General features: G+C 31.8%; 1 protein-coding gene across 3 annotated transcripts in view; it reads left to right on the forward strand.

Annotated features, from left to right (window-relative positions):
- The window catches only part of CEP120 (centrosomal protein 120), a 91,710-nt gene that overhangs the window by 61,752 nt on the left and 10,153 nt on the right, over window positions 1-19,805 (forward strand). For all 3 annotated transcript variants that reach the window (XM_074281498.1, XM_074281499.1, XM_074281500.1), the window contains 3 exons: window positions 6,226-6,387; window positions 9,296-9,418; window positions 16,216-16,314. In XM_074281498.1, coding sequence (XP_074137599.1) covers window positions 6,226-6,387; window positions 9,296-9,418; window positions 16,216-16,314 — 384 coding nt within the window. The remainder of the gene's footprint in view (window positions 1-6,225; window positions 6,388-9,295; window positions 9,419-16,215; window positions 16,315-19,805) is intronic.

The raw sequence follows: 19,805 nt of genomic DNA on the forward strand, positions 1-19,805 counted from the left end.
TGAGTTGGATCTTCTTTATGTTGAAGATATCTACTTCCATCAGAATACATCTTCATACAGTATTGTTGTTGAAGTGTATAGTGATCTTCTGCTGAACACCCTTTTCAACCCAGTGAAATTTTTCTTGAAATTCTTCTAATCTCTCTTGAGTTGGAGAGTGGTTTCATGCCATCAGATTCTGTTCAGAGGCTTGGTTTCATGTGGTTTTCCAGGGAAACTCAGATTACTAACAGATTAAACAAAATTATTGTGTTAGCATTCAAAATATATTTTCTATTTTGGTGATAAGAAATAAGTAAAAAAGTTATTTTTAATATGAATAAATAATCTTTCCCTTACAATTTCAATAGAAGCACTGTGGTTTTTTTTTTTTTTTAATGGAATAAGGAAGAATTAACAAATGAGAGAGGTTGAAAAAAGAGAAAATTACAGGTTAAATATGAAGTAATTTATATTTCTAGTTCTTTTACAAATTATCTTTTACTAAACAAGAAAATTCATGAAAAAGTTGGCCAAAAGAGCCACCATCTTTTATTCCCCTCTAGAGAAAGTTGAAGAGAGTAAAGTTTTAAAGTAGTCTTATAGACCTGTTTTGTTCTTTTGGTGAATAAAAATTATTTTCTTATTAAAGAGAAGCAGTAGCTTCCTGATTATTATAGTTTCTGGTGCAAAAAGCAGACAGAAGACTGTAATATCATTACAAATTATCTGATAAGATAGTGGAACTATGAACTGTGAAGGTGGCTTCTGGGAAGATGAGTATATTTTGTAGTGTCTGGACTAGCTCTCTGGAGTATCTTGGTACCAGCCTGAGTCCTTGATCTTAGGAGAGGAGTAAAGAAGCAGAACTCAATGGATGGTCAAATATAGAGTCCATTTATTTCAAGTTCTCTCACCCTTAAATACCCTAATACCTTTACATAACTATTGCACACTGTGCATGTGTCAACTATAGGATGCTGAACATGCAGGGCCACATAAATACCTTGCTATTATTATGGAGATGCTTCCTTGCTGCAGGTATCTCTACTTCAAGTAGAACACAGGTTGTCACACCCCCTGACTTCTCAGGAAGGTTGAGAAGCACCCAAGGGAAGATAAGAGCCCAACCAGATGTTTTTGGCAGGTTTCCCTCTAGGCTGAAAGATCATTCAGAGTTCCTCCACTATCTGTGGGCCCTCTACAATATTTAACATGCAAAACCCCTAAAATTTACAAAATTGTTAACAAATGTTAACAAAGTAACAATTGAGGAAAAAATAAGAAAAATAGTTTTAAACTGAGTATGATATCTAAAATAGCTAGGTTGAGAGCTTTGCTTTACTTGCTTTCCAAATAATTTGGAAAGAGTTGTGTGTTCTCTCTCTATCTTAAGCACTAGAAAGAAAAAAATAGATTACTGCTGTCAAACCAATAGATGCATAGTCTCAAAATGCAGGCACATTCCCTAAAATCCACAAAATTATTTTGTACAGGGCAGTTCAAAATATGCTAAATGCTTTTTTCCCCCTTAACTAGAGGGTTTTTAAAAATAAGATATATTATTTTAGAAAAAAACTTTATTTTCATCTTCAAATATTCCTTATAATTGGGTTGAAATGATTTTTTCTTCAGATGAATAGTAATAAGGTGACCCACTTTCCCTAAATTAGGCAGATAATCTACTTAATTTTCCTGTTCTACTTTATTCTCTGATCATATTAGCAACATGAGATAATTTCAAAAAGATATATGTAGGTTTCAGTGTTTATATTTTATTTTTAAATATTAGCATTTATACTTTTTTTATAAATGCTAATTCAGTTGCTAGAGTAACTATAGTCAAAATGGGTGAATCTATGTTTGTTTTCATATATGTTTTACAGAAAGGATTAAAGCATAGTGTGAAAGGATACATATTTGAGATAGAAAAAGTGACAGATACAAAGTTTTGGAGAATGGCTAAATAAATCCAATGTCCTTTAATTTGTGATAAAATAATGAGCCAGGAAACAATAGAGGTGATTTCTGAAGTAATGATTAGTAGTTTTTAATTTGTCAGGCAATTAGAATCCTTAAGTTCTGAAAGAGGAAGTGACAAGATGAAAACCACTATAATAGGATGAAAGTTTTTCCTAATTGACTTTCCAGGAATAGAACAAGTAAAAGTGTTCTGGGCAGAGATAATAATACTGCTGATAGCAAAGACAGTATGATTCCTATCCTATTCTCAGCTCTTCATGAGTAAGGGAGGCGGACTACTCATTCAAGGGAGAACAGAACATAAGTCTACATTTCTACCCTTCTAAGCATGAATTTTATCAAAGGATATTACTCTGGTAGATTTTTGTTTTTTCTGTGATAAATAAGAGAAGATGTCATAGTTGATAGTTTTTTGTTTTTTTTTTTAATCCCCAAGTTGTTTCTAGGCTAAGCTGTTTGAGATCAATGTTGAGTGATTATTATGCATATTCAACCCATTAATTCACTTTTCTATTTTGTAGTATGTGTCTTCCTGTGGAAGTTGAGATTTTGTTTGAGATTTAAAAGAAGTCAGGGAGATCACTAGGCAAAAATGAGGAAGGAGAATGCTCTAGATGAGGTAAATAAAAGTCAAGTCAAAGAAAATGCTCAGAGCTAGGAGATGGAATGTCTTGTTCATGTAGCAGATAAAAGGTTTTTTTTATAATTTTTTTTTGACAGTACATATGCATGGTATATGTACTGTACATATACATTTTTTTAAACAACATTATCCCTTGTACTCATTTTTCCAAATTTTCCCCTCCTTCCCACTACTCCCTCCCCTAGATGACAGGTAATCCCATACATATTAAATGTGTTACAGTATAAACTTAGATACAATATATGTGTGTAAAACCAAATTTCTTGTTGCACAGTAAGAATTGAATTCCAAAGGTATAAGTAACCTGGGTAGAAATACAATAGTGCAAACAGTTTACACTCCTTTCCCAGTGTTCCTTCTCTGGGTGTAGTTGTTTCTGTCCATCATTGATCAACTGGAAGTGAATTAGATCTTCTTTATGTTGAAGATATCCACTTCAATCAGAATATATCTTCATACAGTATCGTTGTTGAGGTGTAGAGTGATCTTTTGTTTCTGCTCATTTCACTCAGCATCAATTGATGTATGTCTCTCCAAGCCTCTCTGTATTCATCCTGCTGGTCATTTCTTACAGAACAATAATATTCCATAACATTCATATACCATAATTTACCCAACCATTCTCCAATTGATGGGCATCCATTCATTTTCCAGTTTCTAGCCACTACAAAAAGAGCTGCCACAAACATTTTGGCACATACAGGTCCCTTTCCCTTCTTTAGTATTTCTTTGGGATATAAGCCCAGTAGGAGCACTGCTGGATCAAAGGGTATGCAGAGTTTGATAACTTTTTGGGCATAGTTCCAGATTGCTCTCCATAATGGCTGAATTCTTTCACAACTCCATCAACAATGCATCAGTGTCCCAGTTTTCCCACATCCCCTCCAACATTCATCATTATTTTTTCCTGTCATCTTAGCCAATCTGACAGGAGTTTAGTGGTATCTCAGAGTTGTCTTAATTTGCATTTCTCTGATCAGTAGCAGACAATAGTTGATGCAGAGGTAGGAATGCTAGAATTTAAGGAAGACCTGAGTTCAAAGCATGCCTGAGACATTTTGAAGTGTGGGTTGAAGGTATTAACTTACTAGGTTCAGATTTTTCATCTATAAAATGGGGATGATTCTAGCAACCACCTAAATAAGTTTGTTGGCAAGATCAAAAATGTTATACAAATGCTAGCTATAATTTTAATTATTATCAAAATAAACATTTCTGTTTAAAAGAGGATTTCCCTCTAACATTAACTTGCTTTGAGTATATGCCAACTTGTGGCATCTGTGAGTCAAAGAGAACAGAAATTTTAAGTCACTTTTTTTGCATAATTCCAAATTGCTTGTATTAATTCACATCTCCACCAACAGTGCACTAATGTCTCTATCTTCCCACAATCCTGCAACATTTTTACAGCATATCCCATAATACTTCCACTCAACATCTGTAATAGAAAAAGTTTTCAGGTAGCTTAGAGATTCTAATCTATCCCTTTATTCTTCATTCATAAATAGAACTGAATATATCATTTCATAATCTAATATGTTGCTAGAATAGCTGCATATTATATGATTCTTTGAATGTGATATGAAAATAACGTGAAGTTCTTTGAACTGTTGATTTGGATCTTAGGATATCACGTGATAATAGTAGTAGATGTTTCAGATCATTCAGGCTGAAAAGGGGAAAATGAGTTACTTCTCACCCTTCTGTGATAGGAAATCAAAAAAATTATTCTTCAATATATTCAATATAATTCTATCTTCCATTATGTTCCAGCATTTGCCTGATTGTACTCATTCTGTTTCTGTGCAAAGTCCCAGTCTTCCCTCCTTTGAACCCTGCAAGTCAGTCCTTCAGGCTTAGATTACTTATAACCTAATCTCTGTCTGAGCAGATACAACGGCAGCTGCACAGCCGTTATTGGGAATCCATGAGCTGGCTTAGATTAGGTATGGTCTAGAATAGTTGAGATGAGTAGGCCGGATGGATTACAACCTGTGTGGCAGATTTTTTCCCCTACCCATCATACTTCCCTCCCTCAACTCTCAACCCACCCTTCTTACTCATGCAGCCATCACCCTAATTCAGACTTTCTTCACTCTCCCCTGGATTATTACAATGACAAGACTGTTCCCCATCCTCTCCATCCTTTCACACTGCTTCCAAAGAGATTATTGTGAAATTCAGTGTCCAAACATGTTATACCCTTTCTCAGGAAGCTCTAATACATTCTTATTGACTCTAGGAACAAATCTAAACAGTCGCTGAAAGCTCTTCCCAAATTTGCTTTAAACTACAGTAACAACTTTTATTATAAATTACTCCCCTTCCTTGGAAATGATGGTAAACACAAGAAAAGAGGACATATTAAACATTGAAGATAGCCAGTGGAAAGCTTGCAGACACAGTAAGACATTGTGATATATGAGAAGCAGAAAGAGGCAATTTGGTAGAATCCTAATGTGAGGGAAAGAAGAGGATGAAAGGAGGGGAAAGCAATATGTAGTGAGACTAAAAAGATAGGGTGAGACAAGATTGTGATGCTCTGTCCAGAGGAGTTTCTCTTCTATGCTAAAGGCTACAGGGAGCCACTAGACCTGATTGAATAGCTCAATGGCTTGATCAAGTTTGCACTTAAGGAAAATCACTTTGGAAATTCTATGGAAGATAGATTTCAGTGGAGAAGCATGAGGTAGGGTGACCAGTTAAGTCTCCCAACTTATTCAAAGACTTATTCAAAAAATCTAGGCAAGAGGTGATGAGGACCTTAATTAAAATAGCGTGTAAATAAGAGAAGGTTATGTTATTCATGTATATTCAGTATAATTGTATGACATGCTACAGCAGTAGAAATGACATGACTTGGTAACTTATTGAACATGTAAGGTGAGAATGAAGAGTCCAGGATAGCAACAATATATATATATATATATATATATATATTTTCACACACTATATGTATATAGTACACTGGAAGAATGCTAGTTCTAGAGACTAGGGCCGAATATATAGATCTGTGAATAATTTGTGGAAATGATAATTAAATTCATGGAAGCTGATAGTCTCACTAAGAGAGTGAGTGTAGAAAGAGAAGGCCTAAGGCAGAGATTGTTTAATCCTTACAGTTAGAGATAACAACATGGATGATGTTTCAGAACTGAGAAGGAAGACAAAAAAGAGAAAAGTGATGAGATTGGAAACCCAAATGCAAAAGCATTAAGGGAAGTCAGGTAATGAGTGTAGAGAGCATTTTCTAGGACCCATTTGCCAATTTGATGTGTGCCTGAATTGATATCCACAAAGATTCTTTTAATTTGCATTTCTCTGATACTCATTTTGAGCAGTTTTTATATGACTAGTTAGCCATATCTTTTGAAAATAATTTTCATGTCCTTTGACCATTTATTTTAATATGTACTTCTTTTCTTCTCATTCTAGTACTTATTTAATCTTTCATAATCATAGTTGCATTTTATTCCATGTTTGATCATGTTATATTTTTGTCAATATTTATAAAAATATAACCTTCCATTCTCATTTTTTTAATAATGTAACTTTTAGTATTTAGGTTGTTTATTCGTTCAATATTTGACAGTTCTTCATAAAGATATATTTATTTTAAGCTACAAAGAAAAAAGAAAGAGCTGCATTTAGACCATGAAAGAAACCTTCAGGAGCTTCAGGATTCTGTCCGAAGAATCAAAGAAGATTGTGCTCATCAGGTAGAGCTGGAGACTTCAAAGATGAAGCAATTGGAAGGAGAGAAGCAGCGACTTCAGCAGCAGGTAAGAGACATTGGCAAATTGTGCCTATTGAATGTAATTGGGAATGTTCAACAGAATAAACAAGAATACAGTAGAACATAGATAATATTAACATGTGATTTTCTAAGTCAATATTTGATCAGCAGAGTGCATTTCCATTAACACCACTAGTTCAGTAGTATTAAACTTGTGGTAGGTGGTAATCCAGTAATTAAGTAACCACTTAATCTTTCTGAGTTTCAGTTTCCTCAGCTTCAAAATGAGAAGAAGAATAATAGTGCCTCTTATATTTATCTCAAAATATTGTGAAGTTCAAATGAAATAATATTTGTAATATCCATTATTATTATTGCTATATTTTATTTGTTGAAAGGGCATATTTTCTTTTATTGGACAGTAATGGATGGATGGGGGGAAAATTCAATTAAAAGTGATTTTGTTTTATAGTATTCATTCATTATTATGATTCATAATATTACTCCTTTAATTTACACTTGCTTTTTGAAGTTGGGAAATATGGTAGGTTTTATTTTTCATTGTTTCATAACTCTTTGTATGATGTCATATGTAGAGAAAACATCTAATGCTTTTAATTTGAAAAGTATTCCAGCATAGTAAGTAATTTAATAGATAACCCCTTTGAACTTTTGAAACAAGAAATATAATTCTAAAAAAGTATTAGTAAAAGCAAGTGAGACATGAATTTTGTTTTGAATTTGGATTGTTGTTAGCATATATTTCTATTCTTTAAAGGCTTTTATCTAAAATATTAAATCTTCAATATTATGTTTTGTATTCTTAAATAGTAGAGAGATTTTCTTTATTTGACCATTAAAAATTCCTTTTAAATAACAAGTCAACTAACTGTAGTCTTCTTTAGGTAAATTAAAGCTGAAGTACAGTGCAACTATTGCTATTATGAATATTTTTCCACTTTGTTTTAATTTCATTTTCTTATAAGACTATATATACTAAGCTTATGTCCCCCATCTTCCCATATTCTAAATCCATAATGAAATGTTTTGGCTCTTTAGTGGAAAATTCATTTCAGGAACATTTCCTTTTTTTTTGAAATATCATACTTGTGGCAATTTTTTGTCATGTAGCAAAGAATATAGAAACAAGCAAAAAGGACCTTCGAGAAGCCAAAATATCAAAGCCCATCTACTTTATTTGTAACTGAAGATTTCATTTGATGTGTTAATTTTTTATTTTATATATAGTTCAGAGAGGCTTTGTTGTTGGAAAAGAGACTTTTTTTAAAAGCTAAGTCAATAAATAGCAATAGCAGTCTGAAAGTAAGTGGACACATAAAAAGTATGCTTAAATACTCAGGCCTTCTGGGGTTATTTTGTGAAACCCTCTGATACACTTCAGTAGTCTCTGGAGATCCCACTGAAGACCACTATAAAATAGTAAGTAGTCTAACAATACATCATTGTAATGATAATACCTGAGCTTTAGTCATTAATAAAAGATTAAATCATGTTTGTTTCATTTAATTTAAAACAGTTCTTAAATATATAAGATATGGATTTTCACAAAAATGTTTAAACTTATTTTACAGTGTGAAGGGAATAAGGCTATAACATTATTAATAGGAAAAGAAATGCTATAAAAGACATCATCTTCATCTATGTGTGCAACCGGAAAAGAAAGTTGGCCAGTTATAATGAGATTGAGAAGATAACCATCTGAATACTGTTCTGGTACCTTAAAACTATAGAGTGAATCAAAAGAAGCCTTCCAGCAGATGCCTTAGGAGAATTTATAGAAAAGAACTGTAGAAGATTCGGAGATATAGAGGGGTTGTGACTTGCATTTAAGGAGGGAGTATCTAGACTGAAAAAATCATAAGTATATCAAAATTTCAAAGGCATTATAGCTAGGAAATTCATCTTGTTCATCAATGAAATTATATGAAGGATTTATTAGTACACTATCCAGTTGCAGATGTTTCTAACTTGGGCATAAAATAAAAATCTAATTTTTTCAATCTTTCTTTAGTTACTATGTAGGTTCCATATTGGTTAGGTGTTTTCTTTTTCAAACACAATGGAGTGTAAAGACTTAGAGGCTTGACTATTGCTTTAATTAAGGATCTATTTGGTATAGCCATAAATCAATTAAGAATGTATCTTTTCTACTTCCTGTTAGTGCTTACCCCAAAAAATCTTAAATTCAAATTTTCTTTTTTAAACTTTATATCATGTGTATTTTGAGAAACACTATTAATATATACAGTGCTTTAGATCTTTATTGTTTTTGCTAACAAAAATCAGTGGCATTTTATAGCATTTTTAGGTTTACAAAATATCTTATAAATATAGTTTCATCTGTTTCTTACAACTGCTGCATAAAATACATAGCTACATTTATTCTCATTTTACAAAAGAAAAATTTTACTTCAAAAAGAACCTTGCCTGTGGTCACCTAGCTCGTTAAATATTAGAGACAAGAAACAAGTCATATCTTTTGCCTCTAAATCTATCACTCTCTTCACCTTGCCTTGCCTATTTTCATAATTAAAAGATTTATATTATTTTTTGATTGTTTTGTTCAATCGTCCTTGTCATAAAATTCATAAAAGTAACACCGCAGGATTTTCTGTTTTGTGTCCATGAAGAAGGCTAGTATAACTCTATTAAGGATATTCTATTAAATTAAGAAACCTAAAGAAGGTAAGGTATAAATGCTAGGTCCTATTGAGTGAATTTTTAAAATTATGAAGCTTACCTGAAAATAATCTTAAAAGTTTCTCTAAGAAATATTTGAAAAAAATTCTTTTGTGTCCACATTTAAAAGAACTTCATTTACCAAATTAAAATAAGCTGTGGTTGATCTGAATTTTGTAACATTTTACTTATGTATTATTATTAAATTAATTGGATTTTATTCTTTAAAGTTTTTTGTTATCTTTTTGTTATAGCTTTATGATGCTGAAATTAAGTATAAAACTTTGGAAAAAGAATTCCAGCATTTCAAGGAACAACAAAACAGCAAGCCAGAAATCCGTCTGCAGTCAGAAATAAATCTTCTCACATTGGAAAAGGTACCTTATTTACTTACTGCTAAATCACTGGAAATAGTTAAGCTATTTGAAGAACACTAGTCAGATAAATAATTTATACAAGCTAATGACAGGAACATAGATTTAGAAAGGTGACAAGGGCATTACAAGTCATCTAGTACAAACCCTTTAATTTTACAGATGAGGACACTAAACCCAGTCAGGGACTTACACTGGCGTCTTGTGACTCCAAATGTAGCACACTTTCTACTGCACCACATGATGCTATTTTAGTGGAATACTGTGTACCAAGATTACTTGTGAAGTTACACATTCAGCACTTTAAGACTTTTAAAATTTGAGTGGTTTAAATATTTGATCCTGAATTATCTAATTTACCTCTATTCCGCTGCAAATTAAACTTACTTGAGTTGTAGTTTAATAATTTTAGATATTTTAAATGTCTTACTTACCCATTAAATAGGTGTACCCATTAAATAGGTGTAGTATTTGTGACACAAAAGATCATGCATTCTTTCTACTCATGGTCCAAGCTTTAAAAATTTTTGGAGGGAATCATGAAATTGTGCTGCTGAGTCCTGTACAAATTCACTTCAATTCAGCTTACACATAATACATATATACAAAGTATTATAATGACAGTTGTTAAAAAAATCCTTGTCTTTAAGGAATTTATAATAATTATAACAATATAATGTGATCCTGTACAAAGATAAATACGTGTTGTAGAATGTAATTTGACCTGAATTGAACCCTCACTATTACCCTGCACTTAAAAAAAAAAAAAGTTTATTAGTAAGAATTGTTAAATGATGGAGAATGAAGACTTTTTTAAAAGACCATTAACGTTTCCAATTAGGAGCTCATTCTAAACTTTTAGGAGTGGTGAAAAGTAGATGTCAATTTGTGACCACAAGGGGGTGGAGTGAAGCACTGAAAAATAAATATTATGTCAGAAATTTGTCAACGAAAGATAGAGAAAAGGATTGTAGCTCCATAATTAGTAATTAGTAAGTAAGAATTTGACTTTTTTTTTCCTTTTTTCCCTTCTTTTCTTCAATATATTTAAAGGTAGAAGTCCCAGAGTAGATAGGAAGAGATAAGAATAAATACACAAATACACACACACACACACATACACATACACACACACACACACACACACACACACAGCGTTTTTTGGAAGGAAGGAAATTGAAGGGAGTTTTTGACTGAGTGTCCTGATTTTCATAATGTATTAAGAGGTCAGTTGTATGCTGAAATTAAGGAATATTAGAGGCTTGTGGAGTAAGGAAGAGGTTTAGAATGGTTACTATGATTAGTTTACTAGAAATTTAAGGCATTTTAGAGCCAGAGTAAGGGTCCAGTAGAAACTAAATAATACAGATTTGTAGTAGACTTTATTTGAGTGAATAATTATGATTTTTTATAATTAATCTGAATAGTCCTAAGAGCAGAACTAACAGACAATGGTGGGAATCATAATTTGGGGATTAGCAATGTGAACATAGCAGAATATCAAAAGGTTATGGTGTACTGAAAGATCAAAATTGAAAATAGTATTGGACCAACCTAGATAACCAAAAAAGAACTAAAAGGGGATTGATTGATAGATTGGGAGATTGGAGAGTGCTTGAAGTAACAAAGGTGTTAGTAATGTCAAAGTGCAGGTTCATGTCATCTAAAAGAGTGGAGGAGACAGAAGGTTGAACTGGCAATCAGTGTTTGGTAGTATAGCATTTTTGAATGGTCATAGAAAAGTGTCTAAGTATGCTAAAAGTAAATTGGAGATGGAAGTCTTTAAATTTGAAAAAATTAAGAAATTTTGAGTTCTCAGTGTTAGATTATCAGAGCAGTTAAAGTTGTTGAGCATGATGACAAGATTCCAGGTGAAAGAGCAAATTGTAAACTGGTTGTCACAGAAGTAAATGAAGGTAATTGATTGTCCTAAAAGACATTGATAGAGATGTAGGGAAGATGGCATACATAGATGGAATGAGAGAGTTGACTAAGTGATGTTCTAGAAGAAAAAGTGGAGAAAGTAGATCAGGCCCACACCATCTCTTCTAGTAATTCCTGGGAAATGGGAGGAATGGCCTTCAATGCAGAAGACTATGGAGAAAGTTATATTTAAGGAAGCCAGGTTTCAGTTAGAGTGATAGATAAAATGAAGGATTAAATTTGGAAAAACTTGAGGATGTAAGGGAATCTGAGCAGCATAAAATAGGGCATAACTTAATGATTTTAATAATAATAGCTAATGATGATGATAATAATAATAATAACTGACATACATAGCTTTTGAAGGTTTGCAGAATGGTTTATATATATTATCTCATTTTTTCTTTAGAAAAACCTCCTGAAATAGATAATATTCATCCCATTTTACAGAGGTTGAAATCGCGACTTAGAAGTTTCAGTGATTTTGCCCTAAATCACAGTTAGTAAATATTTAAGACAAGTTTTGAATTGAGGTCTTCCTAAGTAAGAGAGTCAGTTGGGTAGAAAGTGAGAACTGAACTACAAAAAAGATTGAGAATAGAAGAAAAAATTGTCACTAGAAAGGAGCTAAGAAAATTCGAGATATAACAGGAATCAATGAAAGCAAGAGTTTAAATTTAGGCAAGAGACATAAATTATTAGTAGGGAAATGGATGTTATATTAGATAAGCTTATAACTTTAGTCTTATGAAAAATTCCATAAAGGGACTCATGAATTAAGAATTTGTTTTTGTTAAAAAAAAAAATACATACATATATATCTACCTACATACATATATACATATACATATACATATACATATACATATATATATATATATATATATATATATATATATATATATATATATATATGTACATATTCACAACAAATTGAACTTTGACCCTTCCCCCACCCAAAGATGATTGTGTCTATATAAATATCATGTTTAATTTTTAAAGTTACTTATTTTGAAAAATCTGCCATCTTCAGACTTAATATTAAAAGTAATAGATACCTTCAAAGTATTAGAAGATATAAGCAGATATAAATTCCTTCCTACTTGTAAATACTACATTACCAGGCCTTTCACAAAATATTCAGAAATTGAGTCACAGATATCATTATGGTCTGATGCTAGACATTGAATTATTTAGGGATATTTATTTTCATCTTGTAACTTTGATGGTATTGTCACTTATATAAACCTTATTATAGTGTAAATTTATGACAGAGAACATCAGTCCACTATGTTTTCTAAGTCTCTCTAAGATCTGCTACAGCAGTCTATACATAGATTACTCAACAAATGTCGATTAATCTAGAAGTAAGGGAGTTGGACTATTTGGATCCATTATCAAGATCTAAAATTCTGTTACTCCTAACAATTGAAAATTTTCTTTTGATTAGTCTATTATATCCTTTACCACTATTTTTTTTCAAGATTTTTTGCCTCTAGGTGGTGCTGTAGGTTATATAACTAAGTTATTAGTCAGGTTATATCTAGATTTGATATTAAGATTTTATGTGATCTGTACTTCGTTTTCCTTATCAAATATATAATCCTTTATCAGTTAAAAAACTAAGAATAATAAGAATGTAAAAAGCTAGAGTATATATGGAAAACATGAAATCCATTTAAGGTACGGGACTTTTCTGTCATTGACTTTCTCCTTCACATTTTAAACTTCTAATTCTAATTAGTTGGTAGAATCAGTAATAATGATTATATTTGCTCGTGCAAGAATAGTTATATTTAAAACATATGCAAAATAATTTGGGATGAGGAGTCTCATTTGAATGGAATGTTGACTATATGAATAAGAATAATGTACAAAAAAATACCAGATTAATGTGCAAAAAGGAGTTCAAATTTTGAAGGGCTATAAGACAGGGCTTATCCCAGATGCAAGAGGTAGCTTTTTTATTTATTATAAACTGGAAATCAATTAGGAGGCTATTGTAGTTATACAGGTAAGAGATGATAAGGATCTGAATTGTTTTGTGTTAAAAAGAATTAAACTGATGGAATAAATTTTTGGAGAACAATACCAGGCAATTGAGTAGAAGTAAATAAGAACGAGGTAAGGAAGAATTTGAGGGATGTGAACCTGATTAAGTAGAAAAAAAGATCATAGTACCCTCAACATAAGCAAAGAAATTATAAAGAGAAGGAGGTTTAGAGCAGGAAAGGTAATGATCTCTTTTTGGATGTTGAACTTGGGATGGGGGCAGCTAGATGGTGTAATGGAAAAAACACCAGCCCTGAAGTCAGGAGGACCTGAGTTCAAATCTAGCCTCAGACACTTCCTAGCTGTGTGACCCTGGGCAAGTCACTTAACCCCAATTGCCCCCCCCCCAAAAAAAAAAAGAACTTGGGATGCTGTTTATCATAATGGGATAACCATTTGAATGTCTTGAATGAGCAGGTGGTGATATGAAACTAGAGGGCAGAAGAGAATCAGAGAAAGAAAATAATAACATTAAGTGCCTTGGAGATATAGATAGAAAATCAGTATAGTCCCTGTTCTCAAAGACAGTACATATAGGAGGATAGAACATATGGGATGGTTCAGCTGCAGGACAAATAGCAAGGTCAATAACCCATGAGGACGCACAGCAGCAAAGCAGTTGGCAACTTCTTTATTTTTGTTGAAAGAACCACTCACTATTCTGTTGATCACTCAAATTCCCAGTCTAAAAACTATTTTTGACTCTTCTTTCTCACTTAACCCTCATTTCCCTCTCATTTATTTATATTCAGGTGTCACTAGTTCTATCTTCTCTGAATCTTTTACATCTATCCCCTTTTTTCAGTTCATATAGGTACCACCTTTTTTCAGACTTTTTTCAGACATCTTTTCTTATCTGTACTATTAGAATCACTACTGATTGAGCTTTCCCAGCTTTCATTCCTTACCTACTCCAATCTGTCCTCCACATAGCTGTCAGTTAATAGTCGTAAAAAACAGATGTGACAATCACCCTCCTATTCAATGAGCTCTAGTGATTCTCTGTTACCTCTCAGATAAAATACAGACTCCTTGTTTGACATTTCCAAACTCTTTACAATCTGATTCCAACCTACATTTTGATAAATACACATTATTCTTATTCATGCACTGTATATTCAGGCTAACCTGACCTTTTTGTTTTTCCTGGTACAAGATGTTCTCTCTTTCATCCCTGATTTTGAATGCCTTTTCCTCTCTGCCCCTTGGAATCTCTAGCCTCCTTCAAGGTTCAGCTCATGTACCACCTTTTTCAAGAGGTTTGTTCCAGATGTGAGTGATCTCAACTACTTATTTATTTTGTATCTCTTCCCCACTTTTCTGTGGACATACATTCCCCTGGTAAACTCATAAATTCCTTGAGGATAGGAACTTTCTTGTCTTTGTATTTATATCTTCCAAAACCTGTTATAGTGTCTGTCAAATGTTAGGTGTTTAATATGTTAATATGTTAAAATGTTAGGTTGATTAATAGCATATGTAGAATTGTGTAGTTGTTTAATAGACTAGAAAAAAGAACCAATCATTGAACTGTATTATTACAGTTACAGTGAACTCATATATTCATTTACCATTCTTGTTAAAATGCAGGATAAAGAAGTCAATTAACATTAAAAGTTTCATTATAAACCCTTAGAAACCTAAAGAGAGAATAATCTTATTCTACATTCTACTACAAATCTGTGATCCATAAAAACACATAACAAAATAGTGAACCTATTATTTTTGATAAGAGTGTGTGTGTGCATGTATGTGTGTATGTTTGTGTACAGGTGATAAAATAGTTAATATTAATTGGAATTTGACATTAAGCTTTTTCCCATCACATTATTTCCTGATGAATTTTCTAAAGATTGATTTTTTTGGATGGTGAAGAGTCTTCATTCTGTAAAAATGTTGGGAGTGGTGTGGGAAAGATTGGATTATTTTGCATTAAAATGCTGGCTTGTTAAATCACTATTTTACTCTAACAGGCACATTTTTACATTATCACTTAAATAGTAAAACTGTCTGTTGGCTTCATTGCTTGGTACGTGGTTTGAAACTTTGAGAAAGTACATTCCAAAAGCATAGCCAAGTTGGCTCCAGTTCATGCACAACAGATTGCCTGCTGCAAGTAAAAATAATCATTTTATTAAATAATTTTAGTGTTTTTCTTTATATATTTAAGAAACAATTGAAAATAAGATACATATTGTTAAAGACATTTTTCTCTTTTACTTTTTGTTGAGTTTAGAGCATTCTTCAAGTACCTTTGTTTCTATACTTTTGCTTAATAATCTGATTTTTATTGTTTTCTCTAGTTTAAGATTTTACAAAATATAATTATAAAAATAATCTATACCAGTCCTCTTAATTTTCTTTTATATTATAGGACCAAATTCTAAATAAAGGCTTTTATCCACAGAAATAATTCATTTCTAAGAATCCAAAGTGCCGGCTAAACTGGAATGCTAACAAAACTGCTTTTTTTTTTTTTTTTTTTTTTAATAGGAAAAAAAGGATTTTTTTTTTTTTTTACCATGCAAAAGATCTTTATATAATATACATATATTAAACACATTTATAATAACTGTCTGGAGGCTTATACTAATCTAGGCCCTTTGTGTATAGGCTGTTAGACCATAAAAATAAGGCTATATTTTAAACAAGAAAATGTTCGTATGCCATAATATTTACACTAAATTATATAACAGTTTTAGATTATGTCATTTGTTACACTACATAAACTCTTTTCTTTAGGCAGACTCTTTGTGTATCTTTTCTTTCAGTGATTGTATACTGCAGCATAGCATTTCATTTGATATGATTTTAATTACTATTAGGTTGAACTTGAAAGAAAGTTGGAATCAGCAACTAAGTCTAAACTACATTACAAGCAACAATGGAGTCGAGCTCTGAAAGAACTTGCAAGATTAAAGCAGGTATGTAATTCATTGAACTTTGTTTTTATTTTAATGTATGACTTTTCTTTTTAGTTTTCTTAGACTCATACATTTAATATTATATTAGTTCTTGTCAGACTTCTAAAATTTGAGACAGTTTATTAAATGTAGAAACTTTTTCTTCTTTTAAAGTATAGAGCACTACTTGAAATTATAACCATTTTGCACTTATGTTTTTAACTGTAGCCATCTTTTTCTACTCTCACTCATGGGATGTTGGGAATATATCTTTATAGGCATTCTTCAGGTCATGTTTTCTTCTTTCACTTTTACCTATAACCAATTGCTATTCATCTCCCCTTTTGTGGTGTTTCTTTTCTAATGAAAGTATTGGAATCATTTTTTTTTTAAATGTGAGAAAAAATAAGGGTTATCCTATTCCTCTGCCCCACATACTATCAGAAGTTTTAAGAATCTAACATGTTTAATTCATTAGGACATAGGTCAGTTCACTAGGCTAGAATACATGACTTGAACAGGTAGATGGGAAAATGTAAAGTGTGAAAGCCTCATAGTTTTTCTTGGTTTGTTTTCTTTTGCTTTGCTTTTCTTCCTACTACTGAAAAGCAGTGACATGAAACAAAAAGCCTATGAGCAGGGACATCTGTTAGAGGGATAATTGTGGGCTATTTACAATTATGAGACAAAATATCCAAACACAGATACTGATGGAAAGTTTTCAAAGAAATAGATAGGTAAAGTGGACTAGAATGGAGGGAGATCCTCAAACTATTAAGGTCAAGTAAGGTACAAACAAGGTTATTTAATTTGAGACTAATTTAGGTGATCTAAACATTTTAATATCTTAAAAGTTAGTCATGATTAATTTTTATCTTAAACTTGGCTTTTGTCCAATACCTTCATTTTTATTCTGGCATATAAGTAATCTTGTTGGTTTTTTTTTTTTTTTTTTTTTTTGCTTTTAATTTTTCTTCATGATCATCAAATGGTATTTAATATGTACATATAATGCTGTATTTAGTACAATTATAGGCTTTGTCAACTATCATTTACAAAGTACAACAATGAGAAATTGTTTAAAAAAAAAAAAAAAGCTAAACTGCCTTCAGGAACCTACTATTTAAATGGGGAGAACTTAACAAAACAGTACCAACTGACTATATTAGTACTGAAGGGATTAATGGCACAAGAAAGAAGAGTTAATCACCAATCAGCCTATATTGCAAGAATTGAGAAATGAAATTAAAGAAGCACTATCTTATGGTTTCAGATGCTATACTGAGAAATATATCTTTGATATAATAAAAAGCCATGATGGGTTCTTTGTCTGGCTTAATATAATGTGTGTGTGTGTGTGTGTGTGTGTGTATGTGTGTGTGTATTAGTAGGTGTGTATGTATGTATTAGTAGGTGCTTAATAAATGATTATAACTGATTTAAGACTTATGGCATTCAGGGTAATACATTGGGGTAGCATTCTTTTTTTTTAAGTTTTTTAAAATGTTTATTTTTAGTTTCAAATTCTCTTCCTCCTTTTCCTTTATCTTTTCTCCTTCTCCCCTTGAGAAGAAATATGATATTTGTTATAGCATTCATAAGTGTATGGTTATAAATTATTCAAAAATATTAGTACAATCCTATAGCCTTATAATTTTGAATTTTGAGAAATGAAAGATGACCAGCTTTAAAGCTGTTGAATTGTTCCAAGCAAGAAGTGCTAAAGGCCTTTATCCTAGGATATTACTTGTCAGAGCTACAGAAATTAAGAAGCACCTATGAAAAATTACAGTTAAAAAAAATCAACATTAATAGATGTTTAGGTAAAGGGGGAAAATTTACTTGGAAAGCTAAGAAAGCAAGAGGATTTCAGTACAATAATAATAGGAAGTTGGGAAAATGTATGGTTTGGAAGTTAAAAGATCAGTTTTCATTGAGATATACTAATTTCCTATATTTAACTGCAGCTAAGAAACTGGAAAGTTGTAGATTTGAAAACTATCAATAAATAGCTTGGAAAATGAGAAGTTGAGTAAAAGATGTTAATTATAAGATAATATGCCTAGAATGATGAGCCAGAAAAACAATGTTTGGGGGATAAGAGGAAACTTGGAGAGCTAAAATGTCAAAGAAACCAAGGGAATAGAAATCTAGAAAAGCAAAGCAGAATAGGGGAGGTGTTTCCCATGCAACTATAATAAGGAGGAGAAAACTGAGAAAAGATCTATTATTGAATTTGTATAAGAGGAAGTCATGGTAATAATTTCAAGAAAATAGAGACATGAAAGCCATATTGCGTTGTTAAGAAAATAATAGTGGGTTATAAGGAAATGGAGACTAGAATGGACCACCCATTCTAAAAGTTATACAGACTAGTTTAAGAATTACTAATCTCTTAATAGGGTAATTCATAGAAGTAAATTGTGCTCTTGTGCTACCAATAAAGATGGCTGTTAATATAAAGAGAGAGTTTTGATCAGTTTGATTAGTATAGACATTGTGGTCACCTTAGTCTTACCAGCAATGAAACTGAAGTCCAAGGAAGGTAGATATCTTGCCTGAGTTCACACATGAAAGCCCAGATTATCCTACCCTAAATCAGGCATTCATTTTGCTATATTGCCTCTTTTGTTAATGTGAAATAGTGAAGAAATGTGAAATAGTATCAGTTTATATGTAGTAATTTAGTGGCAATTAAAATAATGACATGTTTTCAAGTAATATTCATGGAAAAAATTTCACCTTTTGAGTAGCATTCATAACTCTATGAGTATAAATTGCTATAATTGTTTTTAACAATCTTCTAGTTTTAGAATTTAAGATATGAGAAAGTAGAGTAATTATACTATTTTTTAAAAATCTAAAAAATTAATGATTTAACAGTCTGTTTTCTGCCATTTTATACTGAAACATTAGTGTTAGATCACAACTTGAGAAGTACTACTTTAGGAAAAGGGCAAAGAAACTCAGGGAATTGCCATAGTACATAACAAATTGTGATGTTGTATAGGTGAAAGTTTAAATTCAAACTTGGACAAGCTGTCACTTTTCATTGGTGTGAAAATCACTTCAGAATTTTTCCAAAAACTCTTGATTAAAAACACATTTATTGTGGATTGAATATAAAATTGGAATTCTTGATCTGTTTTTGTTCAGAGGATAGTTTGTACAATTTCTTGTTTAAATTGGATTAGTACCATGTTAATTTTGCATTGCCTCTGGTGAATAGCCACGGGGATGTAATCCATGCCAGTAATTTGTCACACCAAAGCCCTCTGGAGGACCATACAAAACATTTGTATCGTGTGGATTAGACGTTGAAAGCCCTATCTTAGATGGTTAATAAATGTTAATGACAAAACCCAGCTGGCAAGTTGTAGAAATGAGATCTAATGCTTTATGCCCATTGCCAAAGAAATGTTTAAACAGAGCTTTCCATTACTCAAAGGTGACCTAGTATAGTCAATTTGTGAATTAAAAAAAGCATAATCTGCTAGCTAAGTATTTAGAAA

This window comes from Sminthopsis crassicaudata, chromosome 1 (genome assembly GCF_048593235.1).
Source record: "Sminthopsis crassicaudata isolate SCR6 chromosome 1, ASM4859323v1, whole genome shotgun sequence".
Lineage (NCBI taxonomy): Eukaryota > Metazoa > Chordata > Mammalia > Dasyuromorphia > Dasyuridae > Sminthopsis > Sminthopsis crassicaudata.